Genomic DNA, 25,031 nt, shown 5'->3' on the forward strand with positions numbered 1-25,031 from the left:
CCTCCTTTCCCCCAAGCTCTAAATTGTTAAACATATATAAATATGTACCAGTATGTATATCATGTATATATTGAAAAAAATCAACAAAAATTCCGTATATGTCTAATGAATTGACATCATGGCATTCTGAACCCCTTATCTATAAAAATGTATGTCACATATAAATAATGTAAGAAACCTACCATAAAACGAATGTAGGGAAAAAAGTCACGGATGAAAAATCACAGGAAAATAAATCGCAGGAAAAAAAGTCACAATATATATTTTGTATAAAAATCACATAGATGTATGAAAAAAAGTCACAATATATATATTATATTATATGTATAGGGGAAAATTCATAGTATATATTTTGATAGAAAAGGGTCACATATACAAAGGGGGAGAAAGTCACAGTATATATATTTTGAAAGAAAACTACACACACACACACACACACACACACACACACACACATATATATATATATATATATATATATATATATATATATATATATATATATATAAGTCAATTATTATATAAGGAGAAAAGTTTTACTTAAATTTGATTCAAAGTTAGAAGATTCCATGTTTTTTTTAATCATTTGCAACAAACAAATAACCCCAATAAAAATTAACTTTAGTTGTTGACAGGGACTGTTGAGATTAATTTGTGGCTTCACAAGGCACCTTTCCCCTTTTCTAGACAGTGTATTCCCTGTATAAGTAGACAAAATGGCATCAGTTTACAATCTTTGAAGCCATACATAGGATGAAGGAAAAAATATGTTGGTTTTTTTTTTTGCAAATGTTAACTATTCATCGGTGCTTTATTTTTCCTACGTATGGTCAAAGTCACTCTTTATAAATATTGTGACTTTTTTTCCTTGGTATAGGCAAAAACAATCAAAAATTTTGAACAAAAGAAATTGTGACTTTTTTTGCTAGGTGTGGTCATAGACACTCATTATACATATTGTGACTTTTTTTCCTACCCAGATTGTGACTTTTTTTCCTGTGACTTTTTTCCCGTTTACCCATAAGACAGGGATTATAAAAAATGATCTTTGTTTTCTTTTGGTAACAATTTTCTCTAGCAAATTGCACCCCCTCCCCAAATTTAAATTTGAATCCTGATACAAAATACGAATAGTAAAAGGCAGTTAACTTGCAGCACATATGTAATCATATTGTAAAAAAAAAAATAGTTTTTTTTTACCTGAAGTATTTGTCGCTTTCTATATGCACCATACCCAGATGGGTTTTTTTCTCAGTATTTGATGAAGTTGAACATTCACCTTGGGTAGGCCACTCAGCATCGGGTATAGCATCATCTTTTACTGATTCACGATTTTCCTAAAATTTTTGTTTTTCACTTTAAATGATCAAAATCTAAAGTCTAATATATTTAGAAGGTTTTACAAAAAAAATTAAGGTTATTCATTATGACAGAGGCTCATTATAGAGAGTTTATTATTTGTTTTGAAAACAAAGATTGAGGTGTGTTATTGTTTACGGTGTTTTCAAAGTAAATGGATTTTGGCCAATTTAATTTATATCGCATCTCAAGTATAGCCTACTTTAGGTAAAATGTGTCATTCAAAAGTTAAAATTTTGATTGTACAAAACGAAGATGCTTTAAATAATAAAAATAACGTTTCATTGGTTTGTTTGTTTACATAAAATGACTCGAATCTTTGTTTACATAAATAGAATCAAAGCTAAAATATTGCTCTTATCCTTGCATTCAGACGGTCCAAATTTTGGTTGTCAGCATTAAATGAGCTATATTCTTAATTTTTAATTTAAAAAATGAAAAACAGTTCTTTCAAAAAACGTGAACCAGTCCCTTTAAAGCATAGTGGAAAAAAGTCCATAAATCTGCATTCGGCATTAAGTTCCATATCTCGTAAAAATCACCCCCGGAGCTGTGATGAAACTTAAACCGAATACCAAATTTCAGCTTCCTAACTCAAAACATTATCAAGCCAATGTTGAAAGCAGTGTAGAATACCAAGTGGGAAAGACTGACCGAATGTCAGATGGAATATATAGTCCTTTACACCCCCACCCCCCTTCTTCCGTAGTATGGGACAAAATTCAAAAGAGATTGTGCAGGATTTGTTGATTGATTGACCCGATAAATATGATGAGTACGTGTTTATCTTGTGATAAAGAACAATTCAAAAACTAAGACCATGGTTACATGTAACATCGTTACAATCTAGATGTGTCAGCACAACATAAATGCCCCCGCCTGCAGTAAAGTCAAATGTAGGAAATTTATCAAAGTATAGCATTGAATGTGGTATCTAGATTGTATGTTACATGCATTTAGTACAATGAAGAACTCAACAACAATCCTTTATATGTTTTAACAGTCATAAAATAAATATATAAATTTTTCTATGTTAAAGGGGCACAACTCCATCAAAATCAACGAACAGGAACAAAACTCAAACTTGATCTGTAACTCATCAATATACATCTGCATAAAAAATCAGTTCAATATCTCAAGGCGTTTAGAAATCAAAGTCCTGAAAGACGGGGTCAAATTATTCAATGCATAACTTTCAGAAATGGTGCACTGCAGTTATGCTAATATGACAATTCATATGAAAACTCTCCCAACAAATACTTTAATCAGACATAGGTCTTGAATTGCAGATTTACGCACAACTTCCTATTCGTGTTTTTGATACAAGAAAAGAAGTGTTCAAAATCGAAATTTTCTTGAAGTCTGTTCTTTATTTTATGGTTTTGAGGCCAAAACGAATATCTAAAGGAATGCTTGTATTGTGAACTCCTAGTCTTGTGGCCAGTTTTGTTAAACCAATATGATCCAGAACTCGATATTCTTGGTTATCATTTCGCCGAGATAGTTCCTTCCTTATCAAACCTCAATATTCTTGGTTTGTATCTTATAGTGAGGGTCACCATTTAACTTGTGCACTTAGCTCTTCAGCTATTCATAGCTAAATCAGGTGCTGAACTCTTGTGAAAAAGCATGAATGCTAAAATAAAGTAGGCCTAAATGAAAAGAAATATAGATAAATGTATGGAACAAAGTTTAATATGTCAACAGAAAAGAAAGATAGCATGTGACAGGTTGACATATGACAGTATATGTTTAATAGCTTATTTTTTTATGGACCAACATAATGAAACCAAATGTTAAAGATGAAATTGATAATGGCATACTTTGGAATTGCACGATACAACCTGTCAATAACACATGGAAGTTTAAAATCAAGTGGATATGTAAACACTCCAATTCTTTCTTTAGTAAAGGAAATTTTCTAAACTACTAAAACTGTAAACAAGAACACGTAAATTGTAAACATTGTGACAAAATTGGTAACATAGTAGTTTTAAATTTTTTGACACACATTTGGGCTAGAAGTTTCCTATGCAATGAAAAATATTTACATGTTACAGTCCAACATAGATAAGCAAGTCCACAAACCAGACAACTGTCTTCTCAAGTGAAACAATATAACATGAAGTGCTGCAAATTCAGGCATTTTAGAATATTATGCATATACCAGTATCTGGACAATTAACAATTGTAAAAGCATTACTGTTGAATAGTAATAACATCGATATAGAACAGTGAACTATGATTGTGTAAAGAATATAATACTGTTGCAATGTGAGATTTTGAGTTAATAATACAGACTGATGCCTGATCAGGGTTAAATAAATTGCAATGCTGGGTTTCCATCGCTATTTTCAGTATCACAGAAAAGGTTATAATGAAATGGACATGTAAACATTCCAAAATTGAATAAAACAAGATGTGTTTGTGAAACATAAAATGCCCTCGATAATGGCCAATTCCGAAGATGACCAAAGTCACAAAGATAATTATCTTGGTACCAGTAGAAAGATCTTGTCACAAGAAATGCTTAAGTGCAATATGAAAGCTCTAATATTTACCATTTAGAAGTTAAGACCAATGTCAATCTTTTTAAAAGTAGGTCAAATGTCAAGGTCAAAAGGTTTAGTACAAACAGAAAGGTCTTGTCACAAGAAATACTCATGTGAAATATCAAAGCTCTATCACTTACTGTTCAAAAGTTATTACCAAGGCTAAAATTTTTAAAAAGTAGGTCAAACTCCAAGGTCAAATGGTAAAAAATGTTGGTACCCACAAAAAGGTCTTGTCACAAGAAATACTCATATCAAATATCAAAGCTCTAGCTCTTACTGTTCAAAAGTTATTACCAAGGCTAAAAATTTTAAAAAGTAGGTCAAACTCCAAGGTCAAATGGTAAAAAATGTTGGTACCCACAAAAAGGTCTTGTCACAAGAAATACTCATATCAAATATCAAAGCTCTAGCTCTTACTGTTCAAAAGTTATTGGCAGGGTTAAAGTTTTTAAAAAGTAGGTCAAACTCCAAGGTCGAGGTCACAGGGTCAAAAATGTTGATACCCATGGAAAAGTCTTGTCATAAGGAATACTCATGTGAAATATCAAAGCTCTATCACTTGCTGTTCAAAAGTTATTAGCAAGGTTAAAGTTTAAGACAGAATTACAGAATGACAGACAGGACAAAATCAATATGCCCCCTGATCTTCGATCTCGGGGGCATAGAAATAGTTCCTAAACTACTAGAACTGTAAATATGTACATGTAAATTGTAAACATTTTTAAAAATTATTTACATAATTTCAAATTTTTTGGACACACATTAAGACCAGAAGTTTCCTATGCAATGAAAGATATATACATGTGATAGTCAATCGTAAATATATAAGTCCACAAGCCAGACATCATTTTTTAAATCATATAATATAAAGAGCTGGTAAATTATATAATTTCAAAATATTAAGCATCAAAGATGCGTATGGCCGACTTGCAGTTTGGAGAATTATGCACGCTTGCATTCACGAAGTAAAAACATGCACGTATTTTATACAGTTTATAAGTATGAACCTTTGAATAGCCGCAATAGGTATTTAGTGTGATAATGACCTTGACCTTTGGATTTCAAAAGCAACATGAATCTTGAATGTCATCAGGATTTGAAGTCTGATAAACATGCACCAGCAAGTACATGTATAAAAGTTAGAGGCAAGCTCAAATCTACAGTATATAGTGAAAAAGATACTTTGACCTTTTGACCTCAAAATAAATAAGAAAAAAGTCAACAACAAAAACTCGCCTGTACAGTTGTCGGTGGTAATATTGTTGGCTTGCATTAAAACTATTTTTTTGCGTGCATAGAATAAATAACATAATAAACTCCGAATATATTCACATATTCTCGGTTTCTTCCGTAAAAAAGGCCGGATGTAAACAAAGTAAGAATATTTGCTCATGGAAACAATTAACAATCGTTTCTGTTTGATAGATAATTCAAATTCATCTAATAAATCAATGAAAAATAAAAATTGGGTTTTTTTTTCTAAATATTGATCTTATATTTTTCAAATCTGTGTACAAAATGATCAGCGCAATTTATGCACTCTTTCCTTCCACGTAGATTCAATTCATGTGTTCTCCGCACGGCTTCCGTTTTGAGGCCTCGACTGACAATAAACTAATAGACGGGGTCACGTGACCCCGTCTAAAAATAGTCTGGAAAACTGCTCGCAACAGAAATTTGGCTATCTAAGTTAAAGGGGCACAACTCCATCAAAAAACAGAAATTTAAATCTCTCACCAGAGGGCGCGCTACGCAAGCTTCACTTTCAATGTTGTGGAGCGTAGCGTAACGTCCTCTGGTGAGAGATTGCAGAAATTTATCTAAGTTAAAGGGGCACAACTCCATCAAAAATCAATGAACCAGAACAAAACTCAAATTCGATCTGTAACTCATCAATATACATCTGCATGCAAAAAATCAGTTTAATATCTCAAGGCCTTTAGAAAAAACAAGATGAGTTTGTGGAAAACAAATGCCCCCGATAACGGCCAATTCCAAAGATGTTCAAAGGTTATTAGCAAGGTTAAACTTTTCAAAAAGTAGGTCAAACTCCAAGGTCAAGGGTAAAAAATGTTGGTACCCACAGAAAGGTCTTGTCACAAGGAATACTCATGTGAAATATCAAAGCTCTAGCTGTTCAAAAGTTATTAGTGAGGTTAAAGTTTTTAAAAAGTAAGTAAAACTCCCAATGTCAAGGTCACAGGGTCAAAAATGTTGGTTCCACAGAAAGGTCTTGTCACAAGGAATACTCCTGTGAAATATCAAAGCTCTGCATGTAGCACCCACTGTTCAAAACTTATTAGCAAGATTAGTTTTCAATAAAGTGTATCGCCACGGCACATGATACGCCCGTCACATATTGTTAACATGAACATATCATGAAGAGATAGGTATGCATGGAGCCAAATGTCAACCTTCCTTTAAGAATCTTACCCACTTTATGGCCTCATGTGACATTGCTTCAAATATTGATAATGTAAGCTTAATGATTTTTAAAAGGATATAAAAACATTTTCCCAAATGTTTTCAATGAAATGATTAAAGTGCAAGATAGCCCTTTATCCAAGCAAACAACTTCCAATAAATGGGAGTACTCAAAAAGGTTGATTTAATCAACATATCAAAAAATACAAAAAATACAAATAGCAGTATCTGCCTTTGTCAAATCTTCAAGTATAAAAGTAAAAATGTCCTATATATATATTGCAACCATCTGTTATCTTAATCAGAAATGACACTCTGCATATCGGTTGCTTAGAAAAAAAATTAAAAATTATATTATACAATGTTGAAATTAATTTTGACATTCTAATATGAAATTCATTTCGAAAATATAGACTGGCCATCAAGAACAAATTTGAAAGAATACCAATATATCAACAGTTATAAGAGGCTTAATTAATAAACTTCCTCTGCCCAATTCCTTAGAGATGTAGATAACACCTGCTTGATCAGAGATGCTCTACCAGAAATGATTAAGACAGTCTCCTTACACTAAACTCATTAATTAATCTTAATATCAAAATGCTCTTTGCATGCTACTCCCATGGGACAAGTGGAATTTCTCTTGTTATTGTTAGAAACAAAAGAAACATTATATATACTAAAAAAAGCTGCACAGTATATCATAAAAAATGTTTTTTTAATGCAACATTTTTGAATAAGCAACAGTATAGATTGTACCCATTAAAACATTTTTTTTTTTATATCACCTTAATTAAAGAGACACTACAGCTCATTTTGCGCAAAAATCATGAAATGACAATTTTCCCAGCGCTTTCTCAATTTTTGTTGCATTGTTGAAAGTATGAACTTTGCGAAAATAACACTTATCTAAAGTTAAAAATTATCGTTTTAACGTAAAAATTAATACTTTTTGATGGCCTATACACAAACTATCGAGTCTCCTCTTTTCAGTCTTCAGACGCATGCGCATAGACAGTAAACAGTGCAGCATGTCGTCCAGAGAGAGAAAGTGTAGTTGATAGATCTAGAATTTTGAAAGATTCTGTGAGAAAAGAGGTAAAAATAGCATGAGATAAAACTCATACGTGAAGTAAAATTTACCTTGGGATCAGTATGACCGTTGGAAAACAAAGAGCTTGGAGAAACACATGTAACTCAGTGGCGGATCTAGGATTTCCGAAGAGGGGTGTGAAAGTCAAAGATTAGCCAAAGTAATCGGCCATTCTGGTGCAAAATTTGGATTTTCATTCACAATCTGTGGGGTAAAAAGGGAGGGGGATCCTGGCCCCCTAAATCTGCCATTGAGACTAGCTGCGAAGACACCACGTTTAAAAGTAAGTGCTATTTTTATCTGAACACGACACGTGTTAGTTGTAAAAACAACGGTCAATGGGAACATGGAAGGTTTCTGTTGAAATAATGATTTGTAATTACTTATTATAAGGAGCAGAGAATAATCTTATACTTGAAAGGTGAGTGTGGACCCCTTTGAAGGGGAATTTAAATAATTTCCTACAGAACACCTTTGCTGTCATTCAAAACCACGTGATGTAAATAAGCATTCAAAAGTCCGAGTCAGCATGAAGAAACCTTTGAATTCCGAACGATCTTCAAAGCGCAGTTGAGAGTAAATTGATGCATCCCAATTGTTCAAAATTGTCAGTATCAATATGAAATTTATCATTTTATCAATACATGGTTTAAAAAACACTTTATTAAAATGTGGAAAATGAGCTGTAGTGTCTCTTTAAATGTCACAGTGACCTTAAAGTAGGATGCGACACACCTTCTACCTAAGATGCATTAGTTGACCAATTTTGGTGATTCTAGGTCTAATAGTTTTCAAGTTATGAGCCGGGCAAGTTTTTGCCATATATGGCCATATCTTCTTAATAAAAAGTCACAGTGACCTGGTTTTAATGTGCGACACACCTTCTACCCAAGATGTATCTACAGACAAAGTTTGATGATTCTAGGCCTTGTAGTATTTAAGTTACGGGTCGGACACGAAAAAGCTAACAGACGGACGGACAGACGGACGGACATGAACGTCATACCATAATACGTCCCGTCTTAAGACGGGCATATAAAAAGTAGGTCAAACTCCCAGGTCAAGATCACAGGGTAAAAAATGTTGGTACCCACAGAAAGGTCTTGTCACAAGGAATACTCATGTGAAATATCAAATCTCTACATGTAGCACCCACTGTTAAAAACTTATTAGCAAGATTAGTTTTCAAAAAGTAGGTCAAACTCCAAGGTCAAGATCACAGGGTAAAAAATTGTTGGTACCCACGCAAAGGTCTTGTTACAAGGAATACTCATGTGAAATATCAAAGTTCTAGCACTCCCTGTTCAAAAGTTATCAGCTAGGTTAGTTTTCAAAAAGTAAGTCAAACTCCCAATGTCAAGGTCACAGGGTAAAAAATGTTGGTTCCACAGAAAGGTCTTGTCAAAAGGAATACTCATGTGAAATATCAAAGCTCTACCACTCAGTGTTCAAAACTTATTAGCAAGGTTAAACTTTTCAAAAAGTAGGTCAAACTCCAAGGTCAAAAAATGTTGGTACCCACGAAAAGGTCTTGTCACAAGGAATACTCATGTGAAATATCAAAGCTCTAGCACTCCCTGTTCAAAAGTTATTAGCGAGGTTAAAGTTTTCAAAAAGTAAGTCAAACTCCCAATGTCAAGGTCACAGGGTCAAAAATGTTGGTTCCACAGAAAGGTCTTGTCACAAGGAATACTGATATGAAATATCAAATCTCTACATGTAGCACCCACTGTTCAAAACTTATTAGCAAGATTAAGTTTTCAAAAAGTAGGTCAAACTCCAAGGTCAAGATCACAAGGTAAAAAATGTTGGTACCCACGGAAAGGTCTTGTTACAAGGAATACTCATGTGAAATATCAAAGCTCTAGCACTTACTATTCAAGAGATATTAGCAAGATTAAAGTTTTCAAAAAGTAGGTCAAACTCCAAAGTCAAGGGTCAAACATGTTGGTGCCCACGGAAAGGTCTTGTCACAAGGAATACTCATGTGAAATATCAAAGCATGCTAATAATTTTTTAACAGTAAGTGCTAGAGCTACAAGACTGTTTAGCCTAAACATTTTCCTTTCTAAATCAGGGTCTTCATTTAAGTATGTTGCCCTTATCTGCATTGATCATCTGACTTTTTCAACAATCTGTACAAGCAAACAAAATTTTCACTCCCATCAAAACTATCTGACACAAAATTTCAACATTTTTATTTAAATGATTTTTTTCACATAGTACAATGAATGAAAGAAGATGTAAAATATGGTATAAACCTGTGATACACACATGTAATGCAAGATTCAAAGTCAATAGTCTTCTCTCACTTCAACACACCACGTCACAGGGTCATCGTTTACAAACACCAAGTCACTAACACTGCTACCTCATTCATACACCGAGTCCATCTTCTACACACTCACACAGGGGGCACCTTGCAATCACTTCATTGGTTTCCTTGGCTGTCCCATCATCGGTCCTCTCATCATGGGCCCCACAGGACCCATGGGTCCCATCATAGGACCCATAGGGGGTCTCATTCCAACTACAAAATCAAGATCACATATTAGATTGTTAATTAGCTGAAATTCTAAGAAATATTTTCTGCTAACTCAAGGGAAATAAATTCATGACCATGCAATGAGAAAAATCGAATAGCTTTAATCTTGAAAAAATAAAATGATGGTGTTTTGAATGATCAGTATGATTAAGTGATGTAATGTATCTAAGGAAAAATCTAAATCTGAGTCATTGTCCTTTATTTCTCTAATGATTTTTTGTAAATTGTCCGTAATGATGGCCTCAAAAAATGTTTATTTGTGTGATTGTGCAAAATAATAATTTTTCAAAGTTTATTCCCTGAAAATATGTGTGGATAATTGCAAAAAACAAATTGTTAAGTGCATATATTAACTCTCCTTAATAACTAAATGATATATTAACCCTCCTTAATAACTAAATGATGTTCCAAATTTATTTTCTTTTTCAAACTGCGTTGTTTCAAGACAGGTATAACTACTCATATGACACAAGAAGAACACTGACCTGGCATCATTCCCATGGGACCCCCTGGCGGTCCCATCAGTGGCATAGGACCACCTGGCATCGGACCTCCCATAGGCATGGGGCCCTGGGGCGGTCCTCCGGGTTTACCGCCTGCAAGACAAAAAGAGAACCTCAGCTGATTAAAATACAACTAAAGAAATATAAAGCACGCAATATAAACATGTCTCATCGACTTCAGTTGTTACAATGCTAAGCACATGTACATTGTTGTAATTAATGATTAATTCTAAAATGCAATGTTTGATATATAGATCATTTTCATTGACATTATGAAGGTGAATAAATCTATGGATTGTTAGAAGTGAAAATATCCAGGTATATTTGGTCCAATAGTACCGCAGCATAGTAACTAAGCTGCTTAGAGGGGTACTGTAGCACCACAAGGTGCATTAAACTGGAACAAACTGGATGTCATTTACCTGCTGGAGGATATATCATATAATGATTGAAAATTTAACCCTCTTCAGTGTAGGATTTAGAACACCCTCCACCCCATTTCCACCACAAAATAATGTGAGTAAAACTCCCGATTTGGGACCCAAAATGGTTCAGTGTTTTGGTAATACTTGACTTTCACTGGTGCCCCCTCCCCCACCCAATCCCAGAAATCCCTGATCCGCCACTGCTCTCATATTCATATAGCAGATATCAATTAAATTGTCAAATTTACAATCATCAAAACATGATCTTTATCTTTTAAATTCATCAAAATTTACCTCTCTTATAAAATAATAATGCTATAAATTACTATGGCACTACGTAATAGCATTTGACAGAAAGCAGCTTACCTGTTGGAGGGGGAATCATGGCACCGCCAGGAGCATTGGACTGGAACGGATTGGATGCAATTTTGCCAGCTTTGAAGGCTGCAGCTGTTTTTAAATATCGGAAAAAATGTATTGCATATTAAATTTCTGCATTTACTGTGTGACATATAGCTATAGCATTTAACTATTTTCAAATCTGTCTCATACACTTGTAAGATAGTTTTTAGTTGAAGTAAACAGTGAATGTCAAAGACATTGGACTGTTGAACAATACCAGTAAATTCATACTCAGTGCGGTTCACTCTCGTAGCAAGTCAAACCAACTGTCCGGTGATGGTTCTGACTACTACAATGAGACTTCATCTCTCAAAAAGCTTTCAATGAATATAATGTTGAAATGAATCGGAGCATATATTCAACATAGATAGCAAAATAAGATGAAGGTCATGCTAGCTAGGTTTGAGACTCCAAAGTGGTGGATGATGTCAATTTTTATGATGAACTTAAAAACTTTTCTATATGAACAAAAAAGATGACGAGTTTGTTGATGGCACTTCTGAAGATGAACATTGGAAAAGGGTTGATTACTTTTCTCAAGGAGGATAAAATTGTGAAACTTTTTTTGGTTCTAATCCTTTTTCTGTAATTTGACTTTAGTCAGACAAACTTTTGTTGGGTCCGATGACAATTGTGAGGTAGATGGGACCAGATGGCATCCATATTTCAAAACTTTGGTGTTTACGAAGTAAACCACAAGAGACAGAGGTAACTGACTTCACTTATTACATTTTCAACAGTGAAATACGATAATTTATTCATTGAATAAAAAAGATATTTTCACAGTGTGAAAATAACAACTGATTGTGACATCATGTTCTGTACTTAACTACTATACATCCTTCAAGATTTGAAATAAACATGTTCGAAAACCAAAGAAAATGTAATAAACAGAAAATTCAATGCTTTGTAGTTGGATATGTAATTTACTTCACGAGTAAGACAGAATTTTTTTAGCATAAGTGAAAAAAAAACCCTGCCTTACTTGTGAAATAAATTACATATCCAACTACAAAGCATTGAATATCTTCTATATATCAGACTGGGCCAAATGACTTCATCTCAGGCAAAAAATATTAATCAGTAGTTTCTCAGGCCCTGCTGCATCCAATGAAAAGGTACTGCATGAATTTTTTTTTCAATTTATATTAATTTATTTGTTTACTTATGTAAATGAGGTAACTTTTGTTATAGATATTTACGTTAAACTTTTAGAAGGTTTTAACAAGATAACTCATGGTACAGCAACTTAAAAAAAACCCAACAACAACAAAAAATACCTGCCTGCAACAGTGCCTCATTTGAAATTTTTGGTCTGAGAAACTATTTATTAATATTTTTTTTGCCTATATAAACAATTTTTGTTGTATTCCAATAATATTTTCATGAATTAATTCTTCTCTGGAAATAAATTTTACTTTGGTATATAAACAAGGCATTCCTCACACCTGCAGTAGTGACTGCTGTAAATACGTTACCACGGTTTCTGCATTACAGGTTTCTGATTTGGCAAACATTTTTCTTTATTGTTAAGCTATACATTCCTTGTTTGGGTCTCTTAGATGATAAACTACTTCAAAGTGCATAAATTTAGTTACTTATGAATTTCTTTATTTTTTGATGATAGACTATCTAAATTATGAGCATTTCAAGTAGTAGTTTGCATTTCCCACTAAGATATGTACTTAATAATTGTGATAGGAGGTATTCCTTCTGTTTTCCTTGTGTACATTTGCTATGTTTGTTTTCCTAATTTGTAAAGATGAATAATACTTCTCTAATAAAAGTATGAATATACGATGTATCAATAACTGAAACATGCCGTTTATGACGTCATTTGTAAATTGACGGTGTTATCACTTGTGTCAATATATCGATAACTGAAACATGCCGTTTATGACGTCATTCGAACATTGACATTGTACTCACTTGTGTCATCCACCAGTTTCTGAACCTGCTCCTCTAACCACTTCTGATAGTACAGCCTGACATTTTCTTTGTGTTTTCTGCCATTGCAATGTGTCTTCCTTACTGATGGCTGTAAATTTTAAATCATACTAAGCATTCTGATTGGCTAATGCAGCAAGAATTACCATTCACAAAGCGATCCATTGTGATACAGTGGAAGAATGGCAAACAAAAAGATTCATGAATAAAATCATCAAAATACAACAAAGACCTCGGGTAATAGAATGAGAATAAACATCTTCTGTCTTAAATTTGAGATTCAATAAATGTTGGATTTTAAAGGTTGCAAATATCCATTATTACCTAATAAAATGTCCCTGGTAAAACTCGACAGCACTATCTACTTCAAATCTTAAGACAGAATATGCTCATTCCCAAAACAATGTGAATGGAAGTTATTCTCCAGCTGAAATTGCTGCGTTTAAAATAACTTCAGAGACAAATCTTTCGAAAGGTGTTAGGCAATGATACTAATTAATAATAGTTAATCTAAAGCTGATTCACAATGGATTCCAGTAACAATTAACAAGGCAATTTGACAACAATAGAAGACATTTCAAGACAATCTGACAAAATCTATCTATGTTTCATTTGAGAATGAAGAGAAAACTTTTACTGATAGAAAGTGGAAAATATACATTCTGAAATTGAAAACGTCAACTCGTACCCAAGAATCTGCCCATAATGCAATATATCTATGCACATATAAGTGACATATCGCTTAGGTACGAGTTGTCATCAATTGAAGAGGAGGAGTCAACTCGTAACCAGATTCTTGGGTACGAGTTGACTTTTGCCTTTTGGGTACGAGTTGACCTATTGGGTACGAGTTGACCTGGGTACGAGTCGGCCAGGGTACGAGTTGACTTGACTCCCCCAAGACCACTTAACGTAACCCCGGGACAGGGGACATGTTAAAAATGGATTAAAAGCAAGTAAGCGTTGATTTCCTTGTGACAGTTTTGTGCATTACTGTTAAATGTTTGAAAACAACTTGTCTATTGCGTAAATCCAGGCACATCTGAGTCGAAAGGTCTGTCTAAGCCTAAACCGACTCCGGCATTTACATGTTTTCCAGAATCAAAACATGAATGCTTGCGAAGAGAAGTCAATGAAAGCTATGCCTGTCGACTTCACTAAAGAGAATAAGGTTAAATATACTATTTAAAAAGTTTCATTCAAATAGATTTTATTCAATTTACAAGTTAATTTAACACAATTAAATAGTTCCTAGTTGTTTGCCACATTTTGTTTTGTTTTAAAGACGCTATTTTCTATTAAGCAAACTATTCGTAAACAGGTCATGAACTGTTAAATCAATATTGTTGCTATAAAAGTTGGAAACAGTAATTTAAGTTTCATTTATATGTTGGACCCGACTACGCGTTACGTTTAACTGTCGTCGACATTAAATTGAAACGTGATGCCGATTCCAATCATTGGTAGCCTATTAAATGTACAGTTTTTGGCGACACAGTTGGAATATATTTTCGTAAAACAATATACTTACGGAGTCGTGCGTGAGGTATGTATCGTAAAACAATATACTTACGGAGTCGTGCGTGAGGTATGTATCGCAGTAGTCACAGTAGTATCTGAAATATAAAACGAAAACCGGTCACACGTCTAACTCGTATTATAATGAAGCATAGATAATAATTAAGTACAATTCGTGAATTCCAGATTGTAAATGTCGGGAGATATTTTAAACACTTTATGAGAACTTACTTCGGCATAATTACAACTAAATAAACGATATAGGATTACAGAATGCTTTTCGCGTTCATGCAACAAAAAAACCGGAAGTAGGACACACAGACAGACTTCAAATAAACTTTAAAAGGTACATTGTACAACATGTTTTGTTCCGGAATAACACACACACACACACACACACACACACACACCCCGAAAAAAATTTGATGTATAAAATTTGATAAACAGATATTTTCCAAGGAGAGAAACTCTAAAATAATTTTAAAACACTGAAAAAGCTATAAATGATTCTTATGTATTTATATGAAATATCAAAATGGAGAATTGGGCAACCACGGAACCCTGGAAATAGCAGAGGTGGTATCAGGTGCCCAGGTGTAGTAACCAGGGGCGGATACAGGAATTGCGGTTACGGGGTCGCCTCTTTATGAAGCAGGGGGCCTGGGGGGGGGGGGGGGGCGCCTTGGTGGGGGCCCAGGGGAAATTAGTAAAATGACGCAAATCTTAAGGATTTTTGAAAAAAATTAAGTTCTCTCAATAAAGTAATTCAAGAAATCAAAGGATTTTGTCATTAATTTCTCCGAGAGTAGAAGAAATTATTGCTTCTTTTATCGTTCAGCACATTTTTCTAAACAAGATACCACGATTTACCTTAAAGTTGAAAATTTTAGGGGGGGGGGGCTTAAATCCGCCACTGAATATATATATATATATATATATATATATATATATATATATATATATATATATATATATATATTTGAATAAAAATAATCGTGTCGGAATGAAAAAGATTTATATTTGTGTACAAAATTGTCAAACCTATCTCACGAAACAATGCAATCAATTTAGAGCAGTCCAATATAAGGTGTTTAAAACACCCCGTTAAAATAGCATGGTACATGTGATTAGCGTACATGCAATCCGTAATACAATTAAACAAATTATCAAGTTGTAAGTTGTATATATCTTCACGAAAAAACCTTATATCACGTCCTATCTTTCAATTCCCGTGAGGATCCGGGTTAGTATAGGTCGTCAGTATTCTCTTTAAAGAAGTCGAGAGGCATACCCTTCATCGTCTAAAGAGAATAAGGTCCTCAGTAACCCTTGTTTGTCGTAAAAGGCGACTAAATGGAACAGTCCTTCCGATGAGACCGCAAAAACTGAGGTCCCGTGTCACAGCAGGTGTGGCACGATAAAGATCTCTCCCGTAAGCGCCGAGCATAGGCCTAAATTTTGCAGCCCTTCACTGGCAATGGTGACGTCTCCATATGAGTGAAAAATACTCGAGCGGGACGTAAAACAATATACATGCAACCAAGTGAACCAACCAACCTATCTCACGACTAAAACGATTTCTATATTTTAACAACAAAAAGATTGGGATTTCTGTTTGTTACATTTTCTTCATGACCGGAAACACACGGTTGATTAAGCTTCGTTCCTCTCTCCATCGTAATTCAACCGTGGATTTCCAACCAAGCATTTTCTTCAGTTTTTGCCTGTTTTATCTGTCTAGAGCTTATTGACGATCAAAACAAAATTGTGCAGAAAATATAGATGCAACAAATATTAAATCAATACATTTGAACAATAATTTAACAATGTGAAAATACCAAATTTTATTTTATGGATAGACTAAAGTATTTCTCTGTTGAAAATGTACATGTAATTAGATTTGTTGTTGCCGCAGAAGACGGGGAGCTAGCTATTGTCTTTGTAAATCGTAAATAGAGATATGTACTAGTCTTTATTTTTCGTATTATTTTTTTCTATTAAAAAAGGACGAGGGGCTGGAGAGGGGGCGGGGGAAACAATTCCCGTTTACTGACAAAAGTGCAATGAATATACTATCGATATCTCCAATAAGATTATCTCTAACCTTTTCTGTCCTTATCGCTTTTGGTGTTATAATACGAGACAGCATGGGTCGTTTTGGAATAGTGTGTTTGTACATAACAAGTTTGATTTTCACTCAAAACCTGCGTCATGTGAAGTGCCAAAGGTAAAGACTGATACATTGGAGGATCGGAAGTTTGTTCGTTTGTTCGATTTATTTAATTATTCTGCATTTGTTTTTGATTTTGTGTTTTCGGTAGATATTGAAAATGATTTTCCATTAATTTCGATCTTATCTTACAGCCCCGCGCCTCTGACGACCTATGACGGATTGATGACTATGCTAACATCAGGATATAGGGTACATTACTTCTTCAACACGACTCTCTGTCAATCCACGTCTGCCGACATTCCACAGCAAAAAAAGCCGATATTTGGCGGGAAAATCCAATATTTTGAAGCCTTTCCACCCAGGAAATTCGACAATGGCAAAATTATATGGACACAGATGTTGTACGTTCAGGAGGGATGGGAGGGCTACAATGGTTTGTTGGAAATGCTTTTAAGGACATTCTCTCTCTCTCTCTCTCTCTCTCTCTCTCTCTCTCTCATCGAATTCTGCTACATCTAAATTGCAAGCAAAAGCAACTTTACTTCAATTTCAATTTCAACAGAGATTTTCAATACTGACATGAAAGACATATCCGTATATCCTGATAAACCAATCAAAATCCTTCTGGACAGACCAACAGTTAACCTAAACGATACCAGGGGCATGCGCGGAGCCACTTGTCAGTGGGACGAAGGAAGACCTAGGTATTATATATGTACATGTATATATACATGTTTTTACACATACTATGGTAAAGAGTACAATTAGGTGCCCGTTTTACGAAGGTACACGTAGCAACAAAGTTGTGTGAAATTGACAATGCTGGTATCAGGAATCTTTAGATTTAGAAACAAGATGGAAAGATCTCAATTACAGAAAAACCCCTAAATTATCTACAACGTATAAGGCATCTTTCCAAACGTTAAAGTAACGTCAAGACTTCCTATTATAGAACACAACACTCGCTAAAAACAGGCACATTTACATGTCTAAATTTTCCAACGTTCTTCATCTAATCAACCAGTGAAATACCTCTCGTCCGCACTTTATATGATATTAGCCATTGAATAAACTTTAACTTTATCCAACACACTGCATTACATTAGGAATTGGGATTCCAATTTTTTTTTAAAGATTAAGAAGTACTTAAAGATGTCGAATTTGATTTGATCTTTTGAATTCTGCGACAGTTCAATGTTGGTCGTACATGTAATTCTAGTTCTGAAAATAGACTGTTCCTATATGAGTTGATTAAATCCGTAACCCATAAATGATAAACGAACGACATCAAATTTATCACGTTTCAATCGTATTTGTGAAATTAGCCTGTAATGCAATTCGCTGTTTCTGGGACTGTACAAACATTCAAATTTATATATAGAATAACATATTTGTATCTTGAGACACACTTTGAATACGCAGTAAACAGTCTTTAGTAAACAGTCTGTGCAAACTTTGACATGCTTCACTGTGCACTACACTACAACAGAGAAATGTACACGATGCTGCTCATTAGGTGTCAGACAAAACAGGGTCAAGAAACGATCTCACAATTCAATCATGATAAATCCGTTTACCTGATCAAGACATATACCTCACGGCGGGTGTGACAGGTCGAGAGGGGATGCGTATTCCTCCTAGACACCTGATTCCACCTCTGATGTGTCCAGGGTTCCGTGTTTGCCCAACTATCTATTTCGTATTGCTTAGAGGAGTTATGAGATTGATCACTGTTCGTTAACTTCACTTTGCATTCTTTACATCTTTTTAGTTGCTGTATTGTCATTTCAGCGACACCATCAACTTTTCTGTGTCGAAAAGTCCAGAACCAAAATTGGTAACGTCTTTCGACAATTTAAAAACGAAATTGATAACAGGAGAGGAAATCCGAATGATCACTAACACTTCGGGGTGCAATTGTACGTACAATGATTGCAGAAATCTGACTTTCGGTGGAGATATGAAAGGTAAATTTCTACATTTACCGAGACGAAAGGTTTTTACCCCTTTCCTTATACTTCCTGAAATCCATGTAGCAACACTCCGAGATTTCCCAAAAAATTACACTACTGTTTAAAACGCCATCAAGTTCTTTTAATACATTCAGTATCTGCTTAATTATGGCACAGGTAATATCTTAAATTGTCGACAAAACAAGATAGTGTGATATTTTCTCTGTATAATATGGTGTCCGGATAGGGCCATTTGCAAAAGTGTGACTGTGCGTTAGTCACAACACGCCGTCACGCCAACAAGCAACGCGCTTTCGCGCTCTCACGCCAACAAACAATGCGCCCTCGCGCCATCACACCAACAAACAACACGGCGCGAAGGCGTGTTGCTTGTTTTTTTTTTTTTTTTTTTTTTCTTCATAATTTATTTATTTTTTTGGTTACATACAATACATCAAACACTTACACAAACATACCTTTCATACATGCATACATCTCCCTGTGGTTTAGGTTGCTTGCTGTACAATAGTGAAAGTAATAATAATAACAATAATACATGTACTAAAATAATGACAAGTACATGTAGTCATAATTAATCAATTGCAAAAATATTTTCCCACTTCATCCATATTTTTATCAAAGTTATGTATTTTAAATGCTTGAATTGCAGCATATTTCTCTACATGATATTTAAACTTTAAGTGACATAGTAATCCAACAAGATTTGGGTCTTTATTCTGCATTAAACAGATAAATATGTATTGTTTAGCATATAGAATTATAAAGTTTATAGCTTTATTATTTAAAGACAGTGGAATTTCACCAAATATTATATTTGACACATTAAAACCAATTCTTTCTGAAAATTTTCTATATATATGAAGACTTAACTCACTCCACAATGTTTGGGTCTTATTACACGAAGTAAAAATATGTGTTATTGTTTCAATATTACTTGTACAAAATCTACAGAGATCATCTGTTTTAACACTAATGTTTTTCAAATAATAACCAACAGGAAGAATTCTATGTAAAATTATAACTGTAGCCACTGAACAGAAGAATCACTAGATGTTTTGAAACAAATTTTAAACACATCTTGCACTGAAATATCATCTACTCCATATGAAGATAGTTCAGTTTTCCACTTGCCCATAGAAGTTGGGATATCTTCTTTTGCATTTAAAATATTGTAAATAATATTAGAACATCTTTCATGTAATAAAACTGGTTCAAAAAATATAGGCATACATGGATTAACATTTTGTTTGGTTGAGTGTCTATCAATTGACAGACATTTTAAATATTTTGAAATTGCAGTAACAATGCTATTGTATTTCATTACACATACTTCTTGAAGATTGTATAAACACTGAAATTTTTCTATGGTATGGAAGTTACAATCAGTATCAAAAAAATCTTGAACAGCTTTAATCCCCTTTTCAATCCATTTCTCATAAAACACAGGTTTTCCCGCAATTCTAATATTAGAATTGTACCACACTGGAATATTATGAAAATTATTTTTAATATTTGGAAGATTTTGACTAGTCTTCAAATAAAAAAACCAAGCATTAAAAACATCCTTCCAAAAAACATTGCTTTTAACACATAATTGTTCCACAATAAAACTATCTCCAAAGTCATATAATTTCTTTAAAATATCATTTCCATAAATGGCAAAAAAAATATTCATCCATGGTTTCTGACAGTTGGACCTAGTAAGCCTTTTAATCCAAGAGCATTTCAATGATGTAATAAAGTTGCTTATATCAACCATCTTGATACCACCCGATAAATAGTCTTGTGTTATCACAGACCTCTTAACTTTATCTACACTAGATTTCCATAGGAATTCAAAAATAATTTTGTATAAATAAGAGATTGTTTCTTTCTTTGGAGTAGGAAGTGATATAAACAAATGATTCAATTTTGGAATAAGCAAGGTTTTAATGACAGTAGCCCGCCCAATGGGAGTAAGAATCCTTCTTTTCCACTGTTCAGTAAGAGCAACGATTTTTGGTATTTGAATTCCGAAATTTATATCTTCAATTTCTGTAAGGTCAACTGAAAAATTAATACCCAATAAATTAAAAGTTGTTGATCCCCAATCTAATTTCCATCTTGTATGGTGAATAACTTGATCTGAAAATTTCTTTGAACCAATCCAAACAATTTTTGTTTTAGAAGAATTAATCCTTAGACCAGAAAAACTGGGGAAAAATTCTATCGTATCTAGAGCTGCAAAAAGCGATTCAGGTGAACCGTCAAGGGCTAGTGAAGAAAAAGACATCAAAGAAAAGAAACTTTTAGATGAAATTGAAATTTTAGAGTCTGACTCTCCTATTGATTTTGATATTCTAGATGAGAAGAGAGTAGCTCTTGAAAACATTAGAAAAAAAAGCTACAAGGTCACATGATAAGGTCTCGTGCACGTTGGATAGAGGAAGGGGAAAAATTTTCAAAATACTTTTGTAATTTAGAATCCCGAAATTATTTAAATAAAACTGAAAAAAATTCAGTTGGATACTGGTACAATTTACAAACAGTCAGATATATTAGAAGGTGTCAAGATTCTCCTAAGTTAGATACACATGCAACCAAAAAACTGGAGGAAGATATTGAAGAAGCAGAGGTTCTTAAAGTATTAAAATATATGAAAAACAACAAATCTCCGTGTAGCGATGGTTATACAACTGAATTCTTTAAAAAAATTTGGAATGACATTAAATATTATGTTGTTAGAGCTATTAATTGTATATATCATAAGAGGGAACTTCCTATTTCGCAAAGACTAGGAATCATTTCATGCTTACCTAAAGGGGATAAACCAAGACAGTTTTTAAAAATCTGGCGACCAATTACACTTTTAAATGTATTATACAAAATTATATCTGGTTGTCTCAGCTTTAGAATTAAACAAGTTTTGGATTATATAATATCCGATACACAGTCTGGTTTTTTAAAAGGTAGATATATAGGGGAGAATACTCGATTTATTTATGATATTATGTCATACACTGAAAGAAATAATATCCCAGGCCTTCTAGTTCTCATTGATTTCGAAAAGGCCTTCGACTCAATGTCATGGTCATTCATATATAAAGTTTTAAAGTATTTTGGTTTTGAGGAAAACTTTATTCAATGGATAAAAATCTTAAACACAAATTTCAGAGCCTCAGTTTTACAGAGTGGCTTTTTATCTGAACAGTTTGATATACAAAGGGTATGTAGGCAGGGTGATCCCATTGCACCTTATTTATTCATCCTATGTGCAGAAATTCTTGCAATATTAATTAAACAAAACAAAAGTATAAAAGGCATATGTATAGAAAACGCAGAACACAAAATGGCGTGTTGCTTGTTGGTGTGAAGGTGTGTTGCTTGTCTGCGCGAAGGCGCGTTGCTTGTCTGGGCAAAGGCGCGTTGCTTGTTGGCTTGAGAGCACGAAGGCGTGTAGCTTGTTGGCGTGAGTGCGCGAAGGTGCCTTGCTTGCTGGCGTGACGGCGTGTTGTGACTAACGCGCAGTTACGTTTTGCAACTGTCCCTATCTGGACACCATAATAAACCGATATTTCTTCCCTTTAGACTTTCAGTATTACGTTTTCTCTGTATAAGTCGATATTTCTTCTCTTTAGACTTTCAGGTACAAGATGATGGCAGTGTGACGTTTTCTCTGTATAAGCCGATATTTCTTGGTGTTCCTTTCGACCACCCGATGTTTTACCGGGATATCACCTTTGGGTACTTATTTCCTAACAGCACCACCAAGTTTGTCTACACTTATCTGGACCCAACGGGATGGTTCATATTAAACGAAATCAACATCACGTGTCCGTTCGGAACTTCCCAAGGACATGCAAATTTTTACACATTTACGTATTAACTCTATTTACAATTAATATCACAGTAACAAGAACATGTATTCAGAATGTGGCAAAGCTATAAATAATCCTTCTTTATAGAAAACCCTATTTTAACAGGGCTCATTGAAGACGTCATTTATTTAGAAGATGTGACGTTGATATTATTATATCAATAAGAGGTCCGCAAAACGAAACATCCTCTCAAAATGTAGGTAATCAGGGAATGCAAGTTTTTTTCTATGAAGACCAATAGAGTTTTTCCTCTTTTGACCACAAAGCGAAGATAACAAACAGTGACCAATCTCATAACTCCTGTAAGCAATACAAAATAAAGAGTTGGGCAAACACGGACCCCTGGGCATACCAGAGGTGGAATCAGGTGCCTAGGAAGAGTAAGCATCCCCTGTCGACCGGTCACACCCGCCGTGAGCCCTATATCTTGATCAGGTAAACGGAGTTATCCGTAGTCAAAATCAGTGTGCCAAGAACGGCCTAGCAATCAGTTTGAAACATTATTGAAAATAAGAAATTTCAGGTCCCCATTCTCAACTCTACCAACATCACCAGTGATGACATGTCCAGCTGGACTATTATTGAAAGAAGATGAAGAACATTGAGATTGATTATTCTTCGTTATCTTCACCTTCCTAACTTCAGAGAACACTGGTCTTACAATTGGCGACAGAACTTCACCTCTACAGGTATTATGAATTTTGTTTAATGACGATGATACCCTGTCAGAATGGATAAAGAGTATAAAAGAAACATTAAAATCACGTATTACACACATTGGCCAAAACAAAAGTGTGTGCCATCTATCCTGTGTTTAGTAAACTAGAAGTGATAAAAAAAATTTTTTTACATATGTTTCGGTTCCAGCTGACAAAGCTTGTAACAATATTGACTTTGTTGCAAGATTTATTATCACAGCTGTATTTTAAACAACCTCGGTATTAATTCCACTTTTGGTAATCCTACTGATACCCCAACTCCCTTTTCAAAAGATGAAATTCTTCAAAACTACGTGCTTAAGATTTATACACTCCTAATACCTCAATGAATGAATATGAGTTACCGTACTTATACCAGATTTCTAAACTTCACTATAACACTTGCAATACTATATATGGTCGTTAGAACGATCTAGTTTGCCAACACAACCTATTATTGGGTCAAATGCTGTCTGACGTGTTTCATACCGATTATTAGATCGTTCTTGGCATATTGATTTTGACTACGAAAAACTGTTTACCTGATCAAGACATAGGGCTCACGGCGGGTGTGACCGGTGGACAAGGGATGCTTACTCCTTCTAGGCACTTGATCCCACTTTTGCTATATCCAGGGGTTCGTGTTTCCCCAACTCTTTATTTTGTCTTCTTTATTATGAGTTATGAGATTGATCACTGTTTGTTGTCTTCAAAATTTACAAACATAGGTACATTGTTGGATCCAGTAAATGTTATTTCAAGCCCATATCTTTGCTCCTCACGACAATGTCAACAACTGTAAGGGAGAAATTTCAAACGCATTCTGCCACATCATATGCCAGAAGTGGTGTAAATCAAATTTGGATTCTAAAAATAATCCAAAGAACGTTTAATAAATTTGAAATGACAAAACTTTTTCGAACTCTTTTGACGTTTCAACACTTTACACGACAATTCCTCGCAACAAATTAAAGGCAAGGGTTTTTGACATCATAGGCAGCTGTTTCTTCGCTAAAAATTGAAATATTCATATCTTGTAATGATGAGGATTTCGTTGTTTATCTTTCTTTTATTTACTTTATAGCTCGCTTACCTCATAAAGTAGTATTCAATCGACCCACTTATAACAACATTCAAAACGATCAAAATTTTATTATCAACGTTTCACCTTACAAAATTGTAACAGATGATTCGACAAAAATATAGAGAGAAAAACTACATATAAATGGACAAGAAAGAGAACAAACGTCCAAACAGCGAGGACACTAAAAAAACACCGACGAAATTGGCAGGAACAGGAACAATCCTAATGAAACGGTTATGAATACCAAAGAAAAGAAGCTTATAAAGAAAGTAAGAGAGTTTGATAAGAAAACAATGATATTGTAAGAATTTACACCAACTGAGAGTTCGATAAACGATACTGCTTTAGGAAAACCAAATGCATTTAACACACTGAAATCAAGGAGGATAGGTAAGCTTTCATTGTGCTCAAGGCCATTGCCCAGAGATCCAATATTAAACGCAGCAATTAAAGAATAGTTTCCTACAACCAGGTA

At 34.2% G+C, this 25,031-nt stretch overlaps 2 protein-coding genes across 3 annotated transcripts; one reads left to right on the top strand and one right to left on the bottom strand.

Annotated features, from left to right (window-relative positions):
* Positions 1–9,612: 9,612 nt before the first annotated feature.
* LOC125647992 (U1 small nuclear ribonucleoprotein C-like) lies at positions 9,613–15,112 on the bottom strand. Of its 2 annotated transcripts, none has more exons than XM_048874877.2 (6): positions 15,003–15,112; positions 14,827–14,869; positions 13,236–13,344; positions 11,271–11,354; positions 10,462–10,572; positions 9,613–9,961 (listed from the first exon to the last, which is right to left on the bottom strand). In XM_048874877.2, exons 1-6 carry the CDS (start codon positions 15,008–15,010, stop codon positions 9,858–9,860), a joined length of 459 nt encoding a protein of 152 aa, XP_048730834.1. In that variant the 5' UTR covers positions 15,011–15,112; the 3' UTR covers positions 9,613–9,857. The 2 variants fall into 2 exon arrangements, with proteins under 2 accessions (XP_048730834.1, XP_048730833.1); XM_048874876.2 differs by having other exon boundaries at positions 14,785–14,869; positions 15,003–15,109.
* Positions 15,113–16,884: 1,772 nt separating this feature from the next.
* On the top strand, positions 16,885–22,865 carry LOC125646507 (uncharacterized). Its single transcript, XM_048872838.2, has 5 exons — positions 16,885–16,998; positions 17,136–17,377; positions 17,507–17,648; positions 18,736–18,911; positions 22,535–22,865. Exons 1-5 carry the CDS (start codon positions 16,919–16,921, stop codon positions 22,780–22,782), a joined length of 888 nt encoding a protein of 295 aa, XP_048728795.1. The 5' UTR covers positions 16,885–16,918; the 3' UTR covers positions 22,783–22,865.
* Positions 22,866–25,031: the final 2,166 nt, after the last annotated feature.

Source organism: Ostrea edulis, chromosome 6, assembly GCF_947568905.1.
Source record: "Ostrea edulis chromosome 6, xbOstEdul1.1, whole genome shotgun sequence".
NCBI lineage: Eukaryota > Metazoa > Mollusca > Bivalvia > Ostreida > Ostreidae > Ostrea > Ostrea edulis.

Bases quoted from the DNA above. Each gene is read 5' to 3' on its own strand.
- LOC125647992 (XM_048874876.2), bottom strand. The intron at 11,355-13,235 runs GTGAGTACAATG...ATTTAAAAACAG, and splicing joins GAAACTGGTGGATGACACAA to CTGCAGCCTTCAAAGCTGGC. The intron at 9,962-10,461 runs GTCAGTGTTCTT...TTGATTTTGTAG, and splicing joins TCCCATGGGAATGATGCCAG to TTGGAATGAGACCCCCTATG.
- LOC125646507 (XM_048872838.2), top strand. From the start codon at position 16,919: ATGGGTCGTTTTGGAATAGTGTGTTTGTACATAACAAGTTTGATTTTC. The intron at 16,999-17,135 runs GTAAAGACTGAT...CTTATCTTACAG, and splicing joins CGTCATGTGAAGTGCCAAAG to CCCCGCGCCTCTGACGACCT. The intron at 17,649-18,735 runs GTATTATATATG...TTGTCATTTCAG, and splicing joins TGGGACGAAGGAAGACCTAG to CGACACCATCAACTTTTCTG.